The 21,659-nt window shown below is 35.9% G+C and overlaps 1 protein-coding gene and 1 long non-coding RNA gene across 16 annotated transcripts in view; one reads left to right on the top strand and one right to left on the bottom strand.

Moving 5' to 3' along the window:
• Positions 1-1,708: 1,708 nt before the first annotated feature.
• Positions 1,709-21,659, bottom strand: part of LINGO2 (leucine rich repeat and Ig domain containing 2) — a 1,237,500-nt gene continuing 1,217,549 nt past the window's right edge. For all 15 annotated transcript variants that reach the window (XM_067041380.1, XM_067041378.1, XM_067041375.1 and 12 more), the window contains one exon: positions 1,709-4,332. In XM_067041380.1, the coding sequence (XP_066897481.1) occupies positions 2,476-4,296 (1,821 nt within the window). In that variant the 5' untranslated portion in view covers positions 4,297-4,332 and the 3' untranslated portion in view covers positions 1,709-2,475. The remainder of the gene's footprint in view (positions 4,333-21,659) is intronic.
• LOC131760987 (uncharacterized) lies at positions 15,814-21,309 on the top strand. The gene is made up of 4 exons (XR_010841956.1): positions 15,814-15,885; positions 16,474-16,597; positions 17,414-17,497; positions 21,281-21,309. It is a non-coding gene; the product is annotated as an uncharacterized lncRNA (long non-coding RNA).

The raw sequence follows: 21,659 nt of genomic DNA, 5'->3' as shown, positions 1-21,659 counted from the left end.
ATTAGTTAAGTACTTACTCCATGCAAAGTACTCTCCATTAACTTTTGGAAGACTATCTCTCTAACTTTGTTCATTTGTAAGTTTGAAAGACTCCATTCCATTTGCACACAAGTTGGAATTCTGATAGAATTTGTAAGATCTTGATTTGTATTGTTAGATATAAATAAGGTAGTTAATTGCCATAAGAGGGAAATGAATTTCTAAGTGATGTATGATAATCATCAGGAAAGTCAAATGAAAAATGATTCAAGCAGGCAATTCTTCAATCTTTCTATCTCATTTTGCACCCTTTTATTAAGGGAGAAATGGGCTTAACCATGCTGCTATCCAGTTGGCAAACAACTTCTGGACCTGTCACTTTTTCACCGGGGTCAATTTAATTTTATTGAAGTTACTCAAAATTTCAAATACTCAAAAAAGCCAGCTTTTTGAAAGTCAAACCTCCAGTCTGAATTGCAAGAAACAAACCCCAGAGACCTTCTACTCCAGCTTACATGCTGTCCAAAAGGGTGCTCTTTTTTAGGTCTCTGTCAGTGTGAAAAGTATAGATATCTATCTGTTCTATGCTAATTAAATATATCATATGTCATGAATACACTCTATATTCAGTGCTTTCTCAGATCACATAAATATACTTGACCCTTGAACAACATGGGTTCGAACTGTGCAGGTCCACTTATACACAAAATATTTTCAACAGTAAATAGTATAAGTACTATGAGATCTGAGGTTGGTTGAATCCATGGATGCGGAATTGCGGATACACAGGGCTAAGTTATATGAAGGTTTTCAACTGTGCAGAGCATCACCACCCCTAACTCCCACGTTCAAGGGTCAACTGTATATGCTTTGAAAACCATTGACTCAACCTTTAGCCAAATGGAATTATGTCTCATCTGAACCAGGTCACTGGTAGTAATGGCATGACGCCATTTTTTAAAAACTATAATATTTTAACTTTGAGTACCAATCAGTAAAACAAACTGAATTGGATAAACAGCCTTCATTCAGAGGGGTGAAAGTGTCAGCACGATTTAACCTATTTATAGGGGTAAATCTTAGTTTTTCACTCAGTAGAGAGAAAAAAAAATCAGTAAGTGCTTTTTAATCTACCTTGTTTTTTGCCACTTCTTTCAAAATAAGACAGATTCTTCTTGTCTACATCAGACAATTTTCAAAATAAAAATCAGTATCTACTTGGAGAGGAAGCAGAGGGAAACCCTGAAGTTGTCCATTTAAGATAATACTGTGTTTAAAGTATTTGAATAGACAACAGCAGAGTTGCAGTAGCTAGATGATTCCTTAGATTGGAAGCAATCTAGCCTTCAGACAGTTATCATATTTTAAACAGATCCTTAGTTGCATGGATCGTGTAATGCATGGATCACCCCGGTTTGTGTTGGAATCTGAGAAGAACTCCTCCTTATCCAGAGAGCTTTTAAACATCTGAATTGTTGACCTTAGCTACGAGCTGAATAGTGCCCTATGAGTATATATAACAATCACATCCTCTTCCATTTTCTGTTAACCCATTAGTAGCAATGGATGAAAGTAAAATCAAGTTGTGGTTAAATGAATAATTTTCATTATTAACACCTACCTTGCATTTTACAGATATAAACAGTGGCACACCACCTTCTGGAGAAACCAAGGACTTTGTAACAGTAAACTGGTCCAGTGTGATATTACAAGTATAAAAAATATTCCATTCTGTATCAAAACTAGGCACATGCCTTTATTTATAGTAACAGAAGTTAACAGAATTGAGCATTTTTGCCTTGGGTCCTATTTCTTGGCATCCTACATCAGACAAACACATCTTTCAACATATATCTGCCCATAACTCCAGGGATCTAGTCTCAGGGTTATCTCTATGTAAAGGAAGGTGAAATCACACTTGGATCGATAGTGGTGAGTAACTAAAAGCACAACCTCTCATTCATATTGCTTTAAAACATATACAGCATATATGTTTCAAAAAATAAGAGTAAAGAATATATTGATTTCTTTGTGGTGTTGAACCAACAATACGGTATGATGCAAGGCTTTAACAAATGAGAATCAGAGATACAAATTTTTCTGTAGAGTATGTTTTGGACAAATGTGTCTTTTTAGTATGCAAATCCTACATTGTAGGTTGTTCCTTTTTATTTATTCTTTTGTTTTTGCAGTGGTAGAAAATGTTGAATAACTGTCCATGAGCATGAGTCAAAGGTCAGGTTCATTACTGAGATCCCCAGAATGCCAATATTTGCAATGCAAACAATTAGTATCCCACTGTGTGAAGGGCTCTGACACATGCCTGCCTGCCTTTAGGCGGCGACTCTCCATCAGAAGTCCTCCTGCTTCCATGGACCCTGCTGTGACACAGGGGCAGCTGCACTAAGCTGCCCTTTAACCTAGTGCTTTACTGTGCCAGGCTGTCTTACTGGTTACCAACAATGACACGGAAACAATAGCTGGAGTGGTCGACCGTCAAATCATTTTCATGTTGAACCTCCTGGGTCCAGCCACCTCCCCTTCCACAACAGCACCATTGTTTTTTCGGGGCACATACTCAAGGTCAATGCTGTTTTTGTGTTTGCCTTTCCCTCGGCTCCACACAAAAAGGAGGAGAAAACAAAATAAAACCACTCCCAGGAATGTGAAACAGCCCATGGCTGTAGACACCAGTATTGTTTTAAGGTCCAGGGAAAAAGTGTTGGCATTGGTGCCATTGGAAACGGTGTCATTGGAGTCGGTCATGTACATAGGGGTCCTGTTTGCATAAAGGAAGCGGTCTGAAGTGAATCCTTTCACAGTTAAGGAGGCTGTGAAGGTGTCATTCCCAGCGGCATTGCTAGCGATGCAAACATACGTCCCACTGTCTTGATCCTGGGCAAAACGGATTTCCAAGGTGCCATCGCCCAACACAGTGGCTCTTCCATTGGACTTGGTGGTGATGAAACGCCTTCGAGGTGTCACCCAGGAAATCACAGGCTGTGGGTCTCCATCAGCATTGCATTCTAGCTGGACCGTCTGCCCCTCATCCACTAGCAGATGCTGCAACTTCTTTTCACGGATTTTGGGTTTTTTGCAGGTAAAGTAAAAAGAAAGGGCAGTGCTATGGAAATCCTTGAATGACCTCTCACGAATGGTGTCTGGGCCAGCACACATGGGCTGCTGACCACCGAACTGCAGGGTGGGGTGACGCTGCAGGATCCAGAGAAGGCGGCAGTCACAGGCCAGTGGGTTGTTATTAATGCTCAGGACCTCCAAAGCCCTAGGGGAGGAGAAGACATTCTCTTCCAAAGTTTCCAGTAGGTTCTGAGACACATTGAGCACACGAAGGAAGCGGAGCCCTTGGAAGGAGTGAGGCTCAATGGTGCGGAGCTGGGCCCCCACTATATGAAGCTCCTGAAGGCGGATCAGGTCCGAGAACATGCCAGCTTCGATGGTGCTAATGGGATTGTAGGAGAGGTTAAGGTGGGTCAGATAGACCAGGTGTTTAAAGGCAAGAAAGGGTACAACGGACAGGTTGGTGTTCGTGATTGAGAGGGATGTGAGGTTGAGACCATAGAGGCTATTGGCAGGCATCATATCCAGTAAAGGCCAATAGTCAATCTCTAGATGTTTCAGGTGGAACAGTCTTTTAAAGGCATACACGGGCATGTTGTTGATATTGAGATGCTTCAGATGCAGGCTGATGAGGCTGCGGAGATGGGAGAGGGCTTCTGTTGGTACCGCTGTTAGGTTGCATTTCTCCAGGGTGAGCTGCTCCAAGCTAACCAGCCCACTGAAGGCCCTATGTGATATATAAACCAAATCATTATCCCCCACTTCTAGAGACTTCAGGTTATGCAAATCCTGAAACATGTAGTCCAGTAAAATGACAATCTTATTTTCACTAATGTCAAGCTTGGTGAGGTTGGCGAGGCCCGTGAAGACCCCCAGAGGGACCAACTTCAGGCGATTGCCCTTCAGGCGGAGGGAACGCAGGTTGAAGAGGTTGTTAAATGCTCCCGGCTCCACATTGGCGATGATGTTGTCACTCAAGTCTATTTCCTCCAGCAGAGGGTATGAGATGAATTCTTCAGGGTTGACACTTTTCAGCCTGTTCTTGCTGAGGTCCAAGATTTTGGTCTCGATGGGAATGCCCTCTGGGATGGCAATCAGTCTCCTTCGGTGGCAGCTAACAGATTTGTTCTGGGCTGAGCACTCACAGCGAGCAGGGCAGCCAATGGTGGATCCCATGAAGATTAAGACCACAGCCAGACCCAGGAATGGCTGCCAACATGATAAGGCCGTGTGAAGCATGACTCCCCCTCTTAGTCTTACACCTTGGTCACGGGCCTGCAGGAGAAGGGGCCAAAGAAAGGAGGAAGAGAAATTGAGTTAGGACATAGACAGGTAAAGAGACATAAATGAGACAGTGAGTACAATGAAAAAGACCCTGGATTTGGAACGCTACAGATCTGAGCTTTAAACCTGAGAGCTGCCATCGTTAGCAACACGATCTCAGGTAAGTTATTGTGTCTCCCTGTACTTCAGTTTTCTTGGCTGTAAAATGGAAATAAGGGGGATGATAATAGTAGCTTCCTAGAGTAATGACAATTTCAGTATTGGACAACTAGAAAGAGACTATTACAGTGTCTGGCACAGACTATGGAGCAAAACAATACATTTCACAAAAGGTTCTGTTTTGAACCCAAAGGACCAAAGCAGAGGTCAATGGCTAAGAGGACACCTCTTCACTTTGAATCAGTGTCTGCATCTCTAATGTTTGGGAATGTCATCCTCTGTTCAAAATGAAGCTAACAGAAGCTTCATTCAACGTCAGGTCCTTGGGTTCCAAGTACAAAACAAAGTTAACATTCAGAGAAAGAGGATAAGACTTTTTACCTTCATATATAAATTTTCTATTAAAAGGTCCCTTTCAGGTAGAAGGTTGTACCTCTTTCATAATTCAGTAAATTTTGATTTATGAAGGGTTTTTCTTTTTTGAGGTAAACAAAAAGATCCTCAAAATCTCCCTGTACTCTTCGTGTTTATTATAGAAATGAGGCAGAATCAAGGTATCATAGCGGCTATGATGATGAAAATGCTTTCTTTAAGATTTTGGGTTAAATATGTAAGAGTGAGAAGAGTCATCATTTTAAGGAAAAAAATGTTTTAAAATAATAAATGGACTATCATTTCTTCATATTTAAATTCAAACCCAGTAAACATGTTAACCTGAAATTAAATAGGTATCAAATGAGATTGGAAATGAATATGTTTTAAATGTATATAGTTAAGCAGACACTGAACTTACGGCTCAACTGAATAGTAAGAGGTGTGTTATGGAGCAGCGCTTCTCAACCTGAGATCCCTGGGGGTGCATTTCATCCAAAAACACCATATTTTACTCAAAGGTAAGTTGTTTAAGACAATATTTTTAGATAAAAAGGTATTTGATGAAATTTCAGCATTTGCTGCTGAGCTGTAAGAGTATAATTCTCCAGTCAATGTTTACATATATGTCTCTGTATGTATAGCTAAACAAATCTAAACAAATCTATCCATAAAAAATAACAACTAGGAACAAACTTAATACTGAATCACTAGAAAAATGGCCTTAAAATGTAGGAAAAAAGTGAAGATGCAAAAAGTGCTAGCAAAATCAATTATAGAGGAACACAAGATTTAGTTTTGCCACATCTTTTCCAATAATTCTATCTTTGTAGATCAAACTAAAATCTGTCTTGAAAACCAAAAGAAATCAACTGAAAAAATATTAGAACAAAGAGAATAAGTAAATTAACATACTATAAAATGAAAATAATTTTCATATAAATCATTTAGAAAATATTACTGTGTAAAATGATTCCAGTCACAGCATCTCTGAAAAAAGTCAAATTCCTTAGAATAAACTAAACAAGAAATACACAAAGTATTACAACCATTCAGCCCTACTAAGGAAACAAAATAAAACTTACTAAAAAGAGGGATATAGTATATATATTTCAATAGAAAGGTTCCATATTATAAAGACATTAATTCTTAGTAAGTACATACATTTCAAAGAGATTATTTTTGACTTGAAAAATTAATTCTAAAGTTCATTTGGAAGAATATAAATATGAGAAATATCAGAAATATTAAAAAATAGTAATGAAAACAGACTTACCCTACAAAATATTTAAACAAATTACAAAAATTAATAAAAAAGAGTATCATGCTGACACAAAAATACAGAGGTAATGGAACAGAAAGAGTAAGGAATTATATCTAAATACATTTGAGAAGTCAGTATATGTGAAAGGTGGCATTTTAATCCAGTGAGAAAAATATAAGTGGCTAGATATTTAGTGGGAAAATTTGCATATCAACTTCACTGGTTCCAATAAGATAAATTCTAGATGAAGGTTTAAAATGCAAGAACAAATAATGAACCAGAAGAAAATTCATTAATATTAACAATAATAGAATTGAAAAGGCTTTTCTATGATGAAACCTAGCAACCATGAAAGAGAAGAATAATCTATTCAATTGTGTGTAGTTAAAACATTATAGTATAACACGCAAATAAACAACAGACACACACAAACACAAAGGCCATTGCTAAAATGAAGAATATCTTTTAGGCTTATAATAGATGAGGGATTAAACATAGTACTAAACAAATGGTTCTTATCAATCAATAAGGACAAGAGGTGAATGTCAATAGAAAACTAGGCAATGAATGTAATAAAAACTAAAAGCAGCTAATAAATACGTGAAAAGCTGGCTAACTTCATTAGTAAGCAAAGAAATACAAATTAAACAACAGGGGTATATCACTTTTGCTTATCAGATTGACAAAGTTCAATAATTATTTTTGCCCAGAATTAACAAGAGTAGAAGGAACTGATATAAAAAATATAAACTGGTATAATCTTCAGGAGGTTGAGGTACAACAATGAGGAGGTTAAGGATAAATTAAATTAAAAAAAACTAAGTTCAATATGTTCATCCCTTTGAACCATTTTTTCCTTGTAAAGTTTTTTTTATTTTTTTAAACCACTTTATTGAGGTATGACTGACATCCAGAAACCTGTACATATTTAATGTATAGAATTTGAGTTTGGAGATTAAGTATATATCCATGAAAACATCACCATAATCTACACCATAAACATATGTACCACCTCCAAAAAAAAGAGGGTAGATCTTATGAAGCTTTTCTTTTTTCCTAGCAATGTATCATAGGGAAATAATATAACATAGATGTACACAGATGTTTGGTACCGGCTTGTATATAATATAGGAAAACTGGAAATATGTAATAGTAGAAGTTTAGTTATACATTAAGATACAACCATACTATAAAATATGTAGCCAATAACATAAGACTTAGGTCTATACTTATTAACATGGAAAAATGAAATAGACATATACTCCTATTTGTGTGAATATATATTAATATTTATATATATGAATATATAAATATATGTAGGCAAGGACAAAATTGGGACGATATAATGACAATGTTGACCACTATTATGAGATTGTGGGATTAAATGTGATTTCCATTTTCTTATAACTTTACATGCATTCTATTTCTTTCCACAATATACCTGTATTACTTTTATAAAAAGAAAAACAAAACTATGTTGACTTTTGAAATTGCTTTGACATGTAAAATGTCATGGATATATTTTACAATAAAGGATCAAATTTGCATTGATATTTTTAAAGGTTATTTAAATTTTCATATAAATCTTAGCATCACTTGCCAATTTCTAAGAGTCTGCTGGGATATTGGTAAGAGTTGTGTTGAGTCTATAGGTTTTTGTGGAGAATTGATATTGTAACAATATTCAGTTTTCTAGCCCATGAATGTGGTACTCTCCATTTATTCAGGTCTTCTTTAATTTCCTTCAACAAGTGTTTCTTCCTTTCTAACTTTTATGCCTTTATTTTTGTGCCTTTTTGTGTTTGCTACTACCTCTATGACAATGTTGAATAGAAGTACTGAAAGCTATCTTCTTTACTTTGTTCCTAATCTTAAGAGAAACCATTCCTTTTTTTTTTTTTTCACCATTAGGTTTGATGTTAGCTGTAGGTTTTTTCTTTTTTTATATAGATGTCCTTCATTAGACTGAGCAAACTCTCTTCTCTTCCTAGTTAACTAAGAATTTTTATCATAAATGAGTTATTGAATTTTGAAAAATGCTTTTCTGCATCTATTCGGGTGGTCTTGTCATTATTCTTTTAGTATGGTAAATAATATTGATTTTTTTGAATGTTACACCAGCTTTCAACTTTGGGATAAACCCCATTTATATAAAGTGTGTAAATATATATACACATATTTTGTTGGGTTTGTTTTGCTAGTATTTGGTAAATAATTTTTCTATTTCATGAGAAGATTTTCTCTGGTTTTTAGATCTCTTGTGATGTATTTGTGTAGTGTTACTATGGGTAATACAGACCTCATAAAATCAGTTGGAAAATATTTCCTTGGCTTCTATTTTTTAAAGGGTTGGTGTAGGATTGTTATTTCTTTCTAAAATATTTGATAGAAATTACCAGTGAAACCAACAGAGCCTAGAGTTTTCTTTGTGGGAATGTTTTGACAGGTAAGTCAATTTCCTCTGCATATATTGAAATATTTAGATAATCTATTTTGTGTGTGTCAGTTTCGGTAATTTGTTTAAGGAATTTGTCTATTTCATCTAAGCTATCAGATTTATTTGCTGGAAGTCATAAAGTTCCCTTATTATTCTTTTAATGTCTGTAAGCTCTCTAGGTCATCTCTTTCATTCCTGATATTGCTAAGTTGTGAATTTCTTTTTTCTTGATAAGTTTAGCTAGAATTTTGTCAGTTTTATGGAACTTTTCAAATACAAACTTTTACTTATATTTTCTCATTAATTTCTGTTTTATGCTTATTATTTCTGTCCCTGTATTTACTTTGGGTTCAGTTTGCTTTCTCTCTCTCTCTTTTTTTTTTTTTTTTAAACTTCCTAGGGTAGAACCTTAGATCACTAATTTTGGACATTTTTTCTTCAAGCTTTTAAAAGTATAAATATCCCTTCAGGATATTTATACAGGACTGCTGTAGCTGTATTTCACAAATTTTAATATAATTTTAAAGGATTATCATTCAGTCAAAAAGTTTTTCAAATTTACTTTGTTGTTTCCATCGTTGACCTATGGATGGTTTAGTTTTGAGTTAGTTTATTTCCAAGTATTTAGGTCTTTTCTAGATCCTTATTGTTTTTTATTTCTAATTTAATTCTGTTGTGGTCAGAGAACAAACTGCAAAATGACAACCTTCTAAAATCTACTGAGATTGTTTTATGGACCACCATACGATCAATCTTGATGACTATTCCATGTGTACTTAAATATGTACTTGCTGTTTTGGGGTGTTGTGGTCTGCAAAAGTCATGAAGATTAATATGGTTGCTTGTGTTAATAAGGATTGGGAACTTTTTCTAAGTAATTCTATCAGTGACAGAGGTGTGTGTTAAAATCTCCAGATATGTATGTGAATTTGTCTATACCTCCCTAAGTTATGTAGGTTCTTGTTTCACATATTTTGAAGTTCTGATATTAAGCAGATGTTCAGTTTCTGATTTATTGAATTGTTTTTTATCATCAGAAAGAGTCTGTCTCTGGTAATACTTCTTGTCTTTAAGTCACTTTGAATGATTAATATAGCCACTCTAGCTTTTCAAGCTTAATGTTTTCATGGTATATATTTTTCCATTCTCTTCTTTTCAACATATTTGTGTCTCTGTAGTTAAGAGCATCTCTTGTAGGCAGCATGTGGTTACATCTAGCTTTTTAATGTCTGATGATATCTGCAATTTCTGCATTTTGTTAGATTGCTTAGTCCATTTAAATAGAATATAATTACTATTATGGTTGCATTTAAGCATGCCATTTTGCTAATCTCTTGAATTCTTTTGCTCTTCTCATTCTCCTGTCTTCTGTTTTAAGCAGTTAGATTTTAGTTTGTGTTTCAATTCTTCTTTCTGTATTTATTTACATTATTTTTATTTGTTGCTGTATGGATTAGAGTATACCTCTCTAACTTACCACGATTTACTTATACTTTTTAAAGAATTGCTTCAGGTAAAATATATAGTAGCCTTGCAACAGTATATTCTTGTTTATAGCCTCCCCCCACCATCCTTAGTGGAGGGAGGTATAGTGAGTTCTAGGCAAAGGGAACAGTGTGTGCAGAGACATGGGAACAACGGAGAACACTCTGTGACTGGGGAATTAAAGTCTGCAGTTCAGAATGGTTGGAGCAAAAACACAAGAGAAATGAAGAGGAAAAGAGGCTGAGTGGTAATTAGGAGAATGATTTACAAGGGGCTTGTAAAGTGTGATAAGCTATTTGCACTTTATCCTGAGGGCAATGGCAAGCCATTAAAGTGGTTTATGCTAAAGAGTGATATGAACAGATTTACATTTGGGGAAGATTAATCTGACTGCAGCATGAAAAATAGACTTGCAGGAGGGGAAACCTTGAAGCTGGAAACTCAGGAAGCTGTTGCATTAATTCAAGCCAGAACAAAGTAGTCTCGAGCAGGGTCATAGGAGTAGGCTTTAATAAATGGACAGATTCGAGAGGTGTTTTGAGACAGAGTAGAAATGCTTTCTTTATGGATTGACTGTGAGGGGTGGAGAAGAGGCAAAGATGACGTCTAGCCCTTTGTCAACTGGATGGGACCTGGTGTCATTCACTGAGATGGCGAGCTTAGCAGTTAACAGGATGAGGAATTCCTAGTTCCCACAAATGTGTCCGTCACTGGGCCAAGATGTGTGGGCAGATAAATGATTGTCTACTCCTTGAAAATAATATTTTTCAAATATTTTGGGAGACATTTCTTCGGTAAGGCGGGAAAATGTACTTTCTATTACAGATTTTACGTTCAAGATAAAAGTTTTATTACACACTCTATACTTGTCAGTTTATTTTGACTTATGGTAAAGAGTTATTTTTTATAAATTCTACTGCAGAGTGTAGTCTTTTCTGGCAGTTTGTCCAATCTACATGTCACCAGTTAGAGAAGGAGATAACTGGCATCCTAGTTCTGATTTATTGCAGTAATGTTTTGGGGAAATGTGATTTTATTGCTTGGATCCCTTAATCGGGCTCTACGTCCAACATGGAAATGACAGTATCTAATTCAATCATGGCTGCAACTTAACCAGAAAGGAGTTCAACTAAAGGTGGATAGAAGCAAGTATCTTTTTCCTTAAAAAATTGGTACTTTTGGTTCCAAAGTGAAGGACCATCACAAAGAAGGATGGATAAGGGCTCAGCAAGCAGGTAGAAGAGCTCCCTTCTGGTCTGGACAGCTCCCCTATTCCACTTCCGTCTTTCAGCTAGGCAGGAGTAGATAATATGGGGCCATATCTCATCAGAGTTCTTTGATGTGGTTTGGAAACTGTGTAGGAAGGTTGTGCTTTATTATTCTCATCACAATATTTCTTAGTTTTAGTTTAGAAGGGCAAACTGCTGACTCCATTTAGCTTCCACTGTCAGCGGAAGTCTTGTAATCAAAGCTTTCTCTTAATGTCTGACTGTGACCACGGTTTGATAAGATGAACTTCATTTCATTAAGAATAAAGCTGGAAACTAAAATCCATAGGAAGCCAACTAGGGCCTTTCTATTAATTCTGATCAAAAGGACTCTTAGGCACAATGACGAGTACCTTTTTAAACCTAGTGTGCGAAGTTGGATATTTTCATACTTCACCTTTTTGTGTGCTGAGTGTATTTTACAACTCATTCTATTAAAAGTATGAAACAAAAAAACCCATAAAGGACTTAAGGAAGCAATGGAAAAATAGAAACAATATTTGGATGCAAATATGTGGCTCAAACTCTGAGTTTGACATTTGTTAGACGTAGGACATGGGTAAGCTGATACCATCTGCGATTCTCGTTATCTTCTATGTTAATTTGTGGTAATAAAGCAGGATAAATGTGAGGATTAAAGATGGTGTATGTAAGGTGACTAGCACATAAATAGCTGCCGTTATTGTAAATTTTTAATGGGATAATGGTTTGGTTTGTTGAAACAGTATCTGTCAGAAGTACCTGTCTGCAAAGAAGACATGGATTTCCTCTGAGGACAGATTTGGAAGATATTGGAGAAGGAAGTCCTCAAAAGGATGATACAGTGATAAAGAGAAAAGGAGAGTTTCAAACAGCCATCATTTAAAAAAAAAAAAACAAAAACAAAAGAAAGAAAAGAAAGAGGTGATGGTGGTTGTATGTTGTTTAAAAAGAAAGCTTCGAAGAGAAACAGCTGCTTTGATGATTGATAAGGTAATGATAAATTTCTTAGCCTGGGAATTCTATGATTAATTTAGTTTTCTGACTGGCAACTGAACAAGGGCACAAAACAATAAATGGATAGCACAGAAATCTCTTTAAACCTTCACACTACCAAATGATAGGTTCATTTGTTTATGTATTTCCATTAAAGCTATCTCCCAAATGGAGAGATGTGGGTGATGAGGGAGGTAAGGTGGGAAAGAAAAGAAAGTAGAGGATTTAATGAAGAAAAGTGTCCAAAATATGTCTGAGATGGTAACTTCCAGGTTTCTAAAACCACAAATTCATAAATACTGGTCTGTGCCCAAATCAGATACTGAAGAGTTGTGAAAGTTGTATGAAACACTTGAAAACCAAGAGAAATCAATTTTAGTGTAAGTCTTGAAAGTCACCAGGGTTACCTGTTCTTCGAAGGACCTGAGTGAACTCGAGATTGAACCCCAAAGTCCCCGACCTGGCAGGAAACATTGGACTTGAACCGTTTTTCTGCAAAATAAAAAATTATCCTTCTATGTGATCCCTAATTACCCTCCAAAGTATTTTATTTTCACCTTTTTCTCTCTACTCATTTTTGATAGGGAGGAAAGGGAAACTTTCAATATCAAGACTCTTTAACATTCAAAGGGGAAATGGAAACAGCCAACATGAAAGCCAGGTTTGGAAGGCATCTGATGTCTTATATTTTTAAAACAAAACTCACAAATGGAATGATAAAATTACTCAGTGGCTCTTGTAGGTAAACAGCTATCCACCATTGTAGATACCTCTCAATTAATCATATGCAGATGACCAATTCTATAAATAGCTGAAGATAGCATTTTGATCTTGAGTTACTTGGATAGAGACTGTTAGATGCTTGCAATTATCATTTGATTTATAGTCTATACAGATAATGTGAGATTCTATCTGTATGAAAATTAGCTGTTAATGTGATTTAATGCAATGAAATTTATGTGAAATGATCATACAACTAGTAAACTGAACAAGCAGGACTCGTGGACGTCGTCACATAGCATCTTAAATTTTACCCTCTGTTTTCCCTTTATAGTTAATTCAGAAGGGGTAAGGAGATCAGGAAAGTTCTTATTTAACTAGAACCATCATAGATGGTTCTAGAGAACTTAATGTTCTCTGTGACTTGTAGATTTTAAAGCTGATCCCTTTTATGTGGCAATTTCTAGGGCTCCTTGGGAGCCACAATAAAGGAATATCTCATTCGTAGTTCCCTTGACCTGGATGAGTCAGTCTCTTATTCTGGTTTGTTGAGTAGTCATCCCACAGTCCCCAGGAATATTCACCTCCAGCTAATGTTTGCTGAGGTCCCATTATCCTCCCAGATGGCATTATAGTAGAGGACCTAAGACACTGTCCTTACTGGCTTTCTCATGCATGTTGCCCTCATTTGGCATGGGGAAAACTCATTTGCCCAGAAAAAACCGCCGCCAATGTAGAAAAATCCCAATACAGCAGCAACTTCCTTTACTGTGCTGCAGAGAGGCTATCTAGCTTAACAATTGTTCTTTAGATTTCCCAGGAAGAAGTCAGACTGAAGTCATGATGTGCCCTTAACTACAGTGGAAGACTCTGAAGGATTCCACAAAGCCTGTTGAAGCACTTACCTCTTGACTTGAGGAGAAGGCAGAAGCACCCTTCTTGCCTGTGAGTCATTTACCTAAGATTATATAGCCCTAGTCAGTAATGGAGCCAGTATTTCTGTGCATTTTTTACTTCAAAGGCAGAATTCTTACCACTTACCCTGTACTACCTTCCATCCTTTCTCATACATTTTTCACTACAATTCATCTCAAATAGATGATAGCAACTATAACTATTAAAAATTTTTTAATAGTAATGCTTTTTAAAAAAAAAAATAGAGAAAAACATAAAATTCCCTCAGATTCCCTCTGAGCTACACTTTGGTATCTTTTTTCATGGTTCTGAAACAGCTTTCCACTGGACTGTATCTACTTCAAAACATGAGTTCATTTTGTATTCAAGTGACTAGTAAACAATTAGTAAAGCTTGTCCTGAGTCATTAAGTGTTTCTGTTTAATCTTTCCTGAAAGTGGGGTCCTCAAGATCCTCAAGATTACTCAGTCCTCCAGATCCACCAAGGCCAATCTCTATGAAATGTGTGACCACAGAGGACCACTTCTCTCTTTCATAAGATTATTAAATTTTATTGGGAAAATGAGATGAAATGGAGAAGAATTCTGTTAAGTAGTTTCCCTTTCAGATTCTTGAATCTTATCGATTATTCTATGAAAAACTGGACTTTTTCAAGTGTGGGTATCGTAAATGAAGGGGATTCTCTCTGGAGATTACCTGGTTTTAATTAGTTGGGTGCTGATGACACCTAGACTTTTTTTTTTAAACATCTTTATTGGAGTATATTTGCTTTACAATGGTGTGTTAGTTTCTGCTTTATAACAAAGTGAATCAGCTATACATATACATATATCCTCATAGCTCCTCTCTCTTGTGTCTCCCTCCCACCCTCCCTATCCCACCCCTCTAGGTGGTCACAAAGCACTGAGTTGATCTCCCTGTGCTATGCGGCTGCTTCCCACTAGCTATCTATTTTACATTTGGTAGTGTGTCTATGTCCCTGCCACTCTCTCACTTCATCCCAGCTTATCCTTCCCCCTCCCCGTGTCTTCAAGTCCATTCTCTACATCTGCATCTTTATTCCTGTCCTGCCCCTAGGTTCTTCAGAACCATTTTTATTTTTATTTTTTTTAGATTCCATATATATGTGTTAGCATATGGTATTTCTTTTTCTCCTTCTGACTTACTTCACTCTGTATGACAGACTCTGGGTCCATCCACCTCACTACAAATAACTCAATTTCGTTTCTTTTTATGGCTGAGTAATATTCCATTGTCTATATGTGTCACATCTTCTTTATCCTTTCATCTGTTGATGGACACTTAGGTTGCTTCCATGTCCTGGCTATTGTAAATTGAATATTGGGGTGCATGTGTCTTTTTGAATTATGGTTTTCTCAGGGTATATGTCCAGTAGTGGGATTGCTGGGTTGTATGGTAGTTCTATTTGTAGTTTTTTAAGGAACCTCCATATTGTTCTCCATAGTGGCTGTATCAATTTACATTCCCACTAACAGTCCAAGAGAGTTCCCTTTTCTCCACACCCCCTCCAGCATTTATTGTTTGTAGATTTTTTGATGCTGGCCATTCTGACTGACACCTAGACTTTTTAAAAGCTGTTCAGACAAGATAGCTATTTGAAATCCCATGAGGAACACTCTGGAAATGAATAAATATAAATTTCTTCCAGCTTTTGTAACAGATAAGCCCTAATCTCAGTGGCTTAAACCAGTAGTTTATTAGTTCTGTTTCAAGAAAACACCGAGGGACTTGTGCCTGTGTATTTTGTGGCTCCACACTCTTCTAAATCTTTCTTTCAAGTGCTTGCCATTCCATATGGAGAAAGACAAAGAGGATTATGGGTAAAAGGTTTTCATGAACCAGAACTCAGTCATGTGGGTACACCTATGCATGGGAGGCTGGGAAATGAAGTTTAGCTACACACCTATGAGGAAGAGAAAATAGGCTTGGTAAGTAGCTAGCTATTCTCTGACAATATATAGATAGAAAGTATCAATCTATATGCATGGATATATTTTAAGCTTCTATTGTTTATTTATAAGTTATTCCACAAGGGATTTAGGCATCTGGAAAATTTATCGTCTATCTAAAATATTCTTGATGCAATTTTAATTTCAGCTGTTTTTTTGTTTTGCATATTAGAGAAATAAATACAATCATATCTCACCACATGAAGGTTTAAATATGGTGCTTATTGATATAACCATCTTTGCCAGGTAGAGAGTTGCATCTAATATTTCCATTTATGTGCCTATTCTGTTAAGAACACTAAGTCATACTAATAATGCTAACAATGACTTAGTATAACTAAGTATACTAAGTATAACTAAGGCTAATTAGTACAAGTAGGTATAACTAAGTCATTACTAGATTGCTGGGTGATAGGAATTTTATCATTTTTCTAGCTACTCTGTAGATGAGAAAATGAAGGCAAATGGAGCTTTTATTTTAAAGCTATAAAGCAAAAAGAACTAAGCAAGAACATGTAATTTTTATATGTCAAGACACCTCTAATAGATTTTTGCCTCTAACTTTAGCAGATACTTGAGGACTTTATTTTAGCAACTGATGGATGCCAAATGATTGCTTGAATTTCCTTCAGAAAAGAGTGGGAAACTACCCAAAAAGAAAGTATATTCAATTCAACTCAATAAACACATTGTAAGTACCTTGTATGTTCAAGGCAGAGAGCTGGGGATGTAGAGTTAATACAATTCTTGTTCTCAAATAGTTAATAGTCTAGTAGGCAAACTGTCCAGTAAACAAATTAATGATCCAGTTTTCCCAAATTAGAATCAAATTACAACTTTAAACAAAGATGCATTTTACTACAGTATTTAATATGTTAAAATATTACATAAAACAATGTCCAGTCATGGAGAAATAATTACATTATCTGTAATTCATCTCCTTAAATTGATTATTATGCAGGAATTAAAATCATGGTTATAAGAGATATTTAATAACTTGGAAAATTTTTACATGTAAAAATGTTAAGTAAAAAATGTAGGCTATAAATTTGTATCTATACTATGAATATAATTATAGGAAAATAGCCTTATGCATCAAACAAAAGACTGAAAAGAAATACACCAAAATGTTAAGTGTCAGAATAAATACCCATTACGTGTAGCAACAACCTATCAATTGTGGGATTTTTTTGTTTATTTGTTTTTGTTTAAAAAATGTTTTCAACATGCATTACATTCCTTTGAAAAAATGAACAGAACATAAAAATATAATGAAAGCCTTTTGAAATTCAATCACAGCAAGCCTCTGTTCTAGTGGATAACTGATATATAGACATGAACTGCTATAGCTTTTACTTAATCGGTCACATTATCAAGTTAGGAAAGAAGGCAGGTCCCCTTTTTGGTTACTCTTTCTATTTTCCCTGTCAATGTTACAGTGCTCTATAACTACCTTATAATTTCCTACCATATGTTATGTATGTACATGTCGTATCTTCTCTACTAGAATCTCCGCTCCTTGAGTTGGCATCCAAGTACCTTAATGGAATAGCAGTTCTCAAGCATGGTGCCTCCAGACCACAAATCTAGGGTAAGTCAGTGGAAAAGGACTCAAGTCATAGATGCTAGAAAGGGAACTACACATAAGCCTCAGCCTATATGATCTGTGCAGTAGCTCTTTTCATGCATGAATGTGCCTATTTGTGTCCTGAAGGAAGAAGGGTGAGGACAGTGTTCTTGTGCTCAACACAGTATCTTGCCCAAAGCATGGTAAACCTTTATTAACAGGTACTAAGAACAGGAGCACAATGTTTCCAGATGCCAGTCCTTTGTTACCATGGCATGATTTTTGTTAAATCAGTGTGTTATGTGCACTATTATTTAAATCAACTCATTTTTAAAACCTAAATACCCTAAAAGTAAAAATTTACCATACAATTTTAGATGGAAAACCAGGATGGAAAGTAGTAAATGGGAAATAATTTTAGAAACATAAACAATGGAAACAAAATATTACATTCTAGCTAAAATTTCTTATCTTCCAAGGCTCTGAGCCAGAGACAGGATCTCCATTTGGGACAATGGCCAGGGTTGGAGAGGTCTTAAAACTGAGTCTTCCTCTTCCTTGTAATCAGAAGATTGACAATAAACTCAAAAGGGAATAACTTTATCCTCATTAATTCAGGGTTACTGAACATTTTGTACCTGCTAAAATCAGAAGATAGCATTGGAATGCATCCCACACTTTGGGAAATAGGCAACAAGCTTTTCACTTCCAATATTTCAGTTAAAATTCTGTAGGAGCAATGAGACAGAAAGAATGATTTCAGAGTCAGATACCTGACAAACGCTGGACTAGGGACGTGCACTCAAGCCCTCTGTCTACACTCTCACATTCTCTAACTGGCATCTCCTTCCTCTAATACCCTCTCCTCTCCATGCAGCCCTGGGCATCTCTTTTCATCTTATTGCTTGGCATCAGTTGCTGCTGATAGAGTATTCATGAATATTCCGTCCTTCAACGGAGTTACTTCTAATGAGGGATCAGAGAAATCACATCTCAATTTCTTGTTTATTTCTTTCCACTGAAAATATATACACAGGGCTGAGAACTTTAATTTATATATACATATATACATGTGTGTGTTTTAGATTGAGTTGGTATCTGTGTGTCTCCTTGGAGATTACACATACATATTATTTATGTTTAAGATACACTATATATACATCATGGATACGTGTGTGTATCTATCCATCTATCTATAGATATATATACATATTAAGGAGGCTTACATATGTTTGCCAGTTTATATTTTGGTAAACATTTCTGGAATCATAGGGAATCACATCTTAAATATTATGTTTACCTTCATGCAATATACATGCTAATTATCTTCATTTGGATAAACTGTGTCGAAAGAAAACCAATAAATGGCTCAGCAAACTAAGAATTTTTATGACTAAAAATGAAGGTGAAAAACAGATAAGGTATGAAAGAGCTCAGAGAGTATAAAACAGCATACATAAGGAAATAATTCTACAAATTCTAAATTTGTTTCCTGGAAAACAATGTCATTGAGGTTTTAAATCAGCCAATTCAGGGGTATAATTCATAGGTTATGTTTATGTGAACCTTTGGTTGACTATTTAAAACCAGGTGAAACCTTAATTTGGTTTTCAGATAAGACCACTGTGATTTAAACTAGGCCAGTTAGTACCTAATAATGTGGGTCCAGAGAAAAGGCAGTCTTAACAATTTATAGGCCTTAAGTATCTCCCCATATTATATTTCAAAATGATAATTAAAATATTTATTAGATGCTTACTTTATATGCATTATATTATTTAGTCGTCAAACTGAGATAAGAACTGTTCTTGTTACCATTTTCTATAGACAAGAAAACTGAGTCTCTAGGTTAAATTTACTCATCCAAGGTGGTGCAGCAAAGAAGTGGTACAAGTGATATTTAAACTACGGTCTCTGTGGTTCTCAAGCCCTAGTGATACTGGTAAAAACAACCCTGGGTGGTAGGTGGTATTATTCCTATTCTCTTGGTGCCCATCTTTGCAAAAATGTAGGTCTGCCATAGCAGAGAAACAAAGAACTGCTATTTTTCAACATATTTTATGAATGACATAAGCAGCATTTATTATATAATTGGTCTTAGCTTTACTAAGGCCTCAGGTTCTCAGCATGGCAAAACCCAAGGTGGTGGGGAGGTACCCTGTGTCCACTCTGGTGATCTAGGTTTTATACAGGTAGAGTGACCATAGAGGATACCACCCAAACTGGGACACTCCTGTGAAGGGGTGGGTGCACTATTTATAGTATTCTGGGCAACAGGTAAAAAACATGAACTGTCCCAGTTAAAGGAGGCATTTGGCCACTATCCCGGGATCATGTAGATTTCCCTCCTGATGATCACAGACTGGTGTTTCCCGTGGTTCAGGGGTTCTGTGACGACTATTCTTCCCCTGGATGCTGATCTCAAAACTGAGTTCTTTCAACATCAATATGACGAAAAATATATTTTTTGATCTTAACTGATTAATCTAGTTTTAGGAAAAAATTGTCTAAGATTAAGTAAGTGGTCTGGGGTTAGAACTGAGCAAATTCACCTGACTTTTGAGGCCTACGCTATCTTTACAGCCAGGGGACTGGAACAGTAAGAAGTTACCCTAAGTAAACAACATTGATTTTTGTGTTCTGTTTTTGCTCTGGGAAGAGCGATGCTTTTGACTTCTATTAAACCTGAGGAAATATTGCCTTTGACTCTCAATCCTTGTTCTGAACTCCAGTGTGAGAAATTTGTACAGTGGACTGTACTATTTTCTATCAAAAATGTTATAATGGGAAGCCAAGTTCAAAGACTTGGAATTGGCAACCAGTTATCAAGAAATCAGGCATAATGGTATGCTATGGAAACAGACACATCATGAAAATAGCTGACATGGAAAGGGAATAGGAAATTTTGGACGATCTTACCTGCCTCCAATGCCTGATCTTGCAACTGGGGAGAAGTATGTTAACCATGGCACGTAAACTTAGGGAGTCTCAGTTTCACAATGTCAAGGATGATATCTCTACCTTTCAACTACTGGTTGAGATTTTTAAATAAATTAAGTACATAGAATAGTTGGCAGATAGGAAGCCCTTACCAAATCTTGTTTCTCTCGTCTTTTTACTTAAAGTAGCAAAGTCACACTCCAAGTTCTATATAACAAGACTGTTTAACTGTATTTTTCACATCAATCATATAAAGTCACAAGCTCTCTTTCTTTTCTTTTCCCTTCTTTATCTTTCTTTAGTCCTTCCTCCCTCCATTTTTCCTTCTTTCTTTTTCTCATTCCATCTTCCTCCTTTCTTCCAACTCTCCCTTACCTCTTTCCCATCTTATTCAAACAAAGACTTAAGGTGGCCAAAGTATTATAAAATGTGACCTCCTGCACACAAAAACTAATTTGATGGAATTAGAAATTTAACCTTTCAAGAATTAATCATTATCAAAATAATTAACCATTTAATTAATCATATGTCAAGTTGGTTTATAAGACCTTTTGGGAAGGATTTCAAAGACCACATCTCTTATAAAGCTAACACAAAGAATGTGCAAACTGAGGACAACATTTTTCCTCTGGAGAATAACATTCTCTGTAGCTAATAGACACATGAATATTAACTTTAGATAAAATGCTCTTCAAATTTAGTTTGATTCCTTAAAGACAAATAAAAAATATTAGAATATGTACATATTTAAGTCATTTACTATCCTTAGATGGAAACTTCTGTGTTAATGTTCATGTTTGTTTTTATTCTTTTCTTTGACACTTTCCCCATGGGACTTCAATAATGGGTCCTGGAATGGAACCAAAGTAACAGAAGGATTTATGAAAGAGGAATGAAGGTATGTACGTAAAAGAAAGAGAAGAAAGTTGAGTAATCAAAGTCCTTTGTCTTGGTTTAGGAGATGGTGAGGGCATCTAAGGATTTATTGTATGAATATAATTTTCCAGTACTTTTTAGCATCAGCAGCTGGGTTCTGGTAATTGAACTCTGATTACTGCATAAAGAAGTGAAAAATAGATGTTAATTAGATAAAGTTGTCTGAAGAGAATAGCAATGTTTAGGAAACCTGGGACACGAGAAAGGCTTTCTTCAAGTTTGTTTAACAAGGGAAAGTTTCCCCTCTTCAGCCTAATCCTCCTTTCTCTATATACCCAAAAATCCTCCTCGGAGTCCTCTAACAACCTGT

The sequence above is a fragment of the Kogia breviceps genome, chromosome 8 (assembly GCF_026419965.1).
Source record: "Kogia breviceps isolate mKogBre1 chromosome 8, mKogBre1 haplotype 1, whole genome shotgun sequence".
NCBI classification, from domain to species: domain Eukaryota; kingdom Metazoa; phylum Chordata; class Mammalia; order Artiodactyla; family Physeteridae; genus Kogia; species Kogia breviceps.
This window is presented reverse-complemented; position numbering and strand designations above follow the sequence as displayed.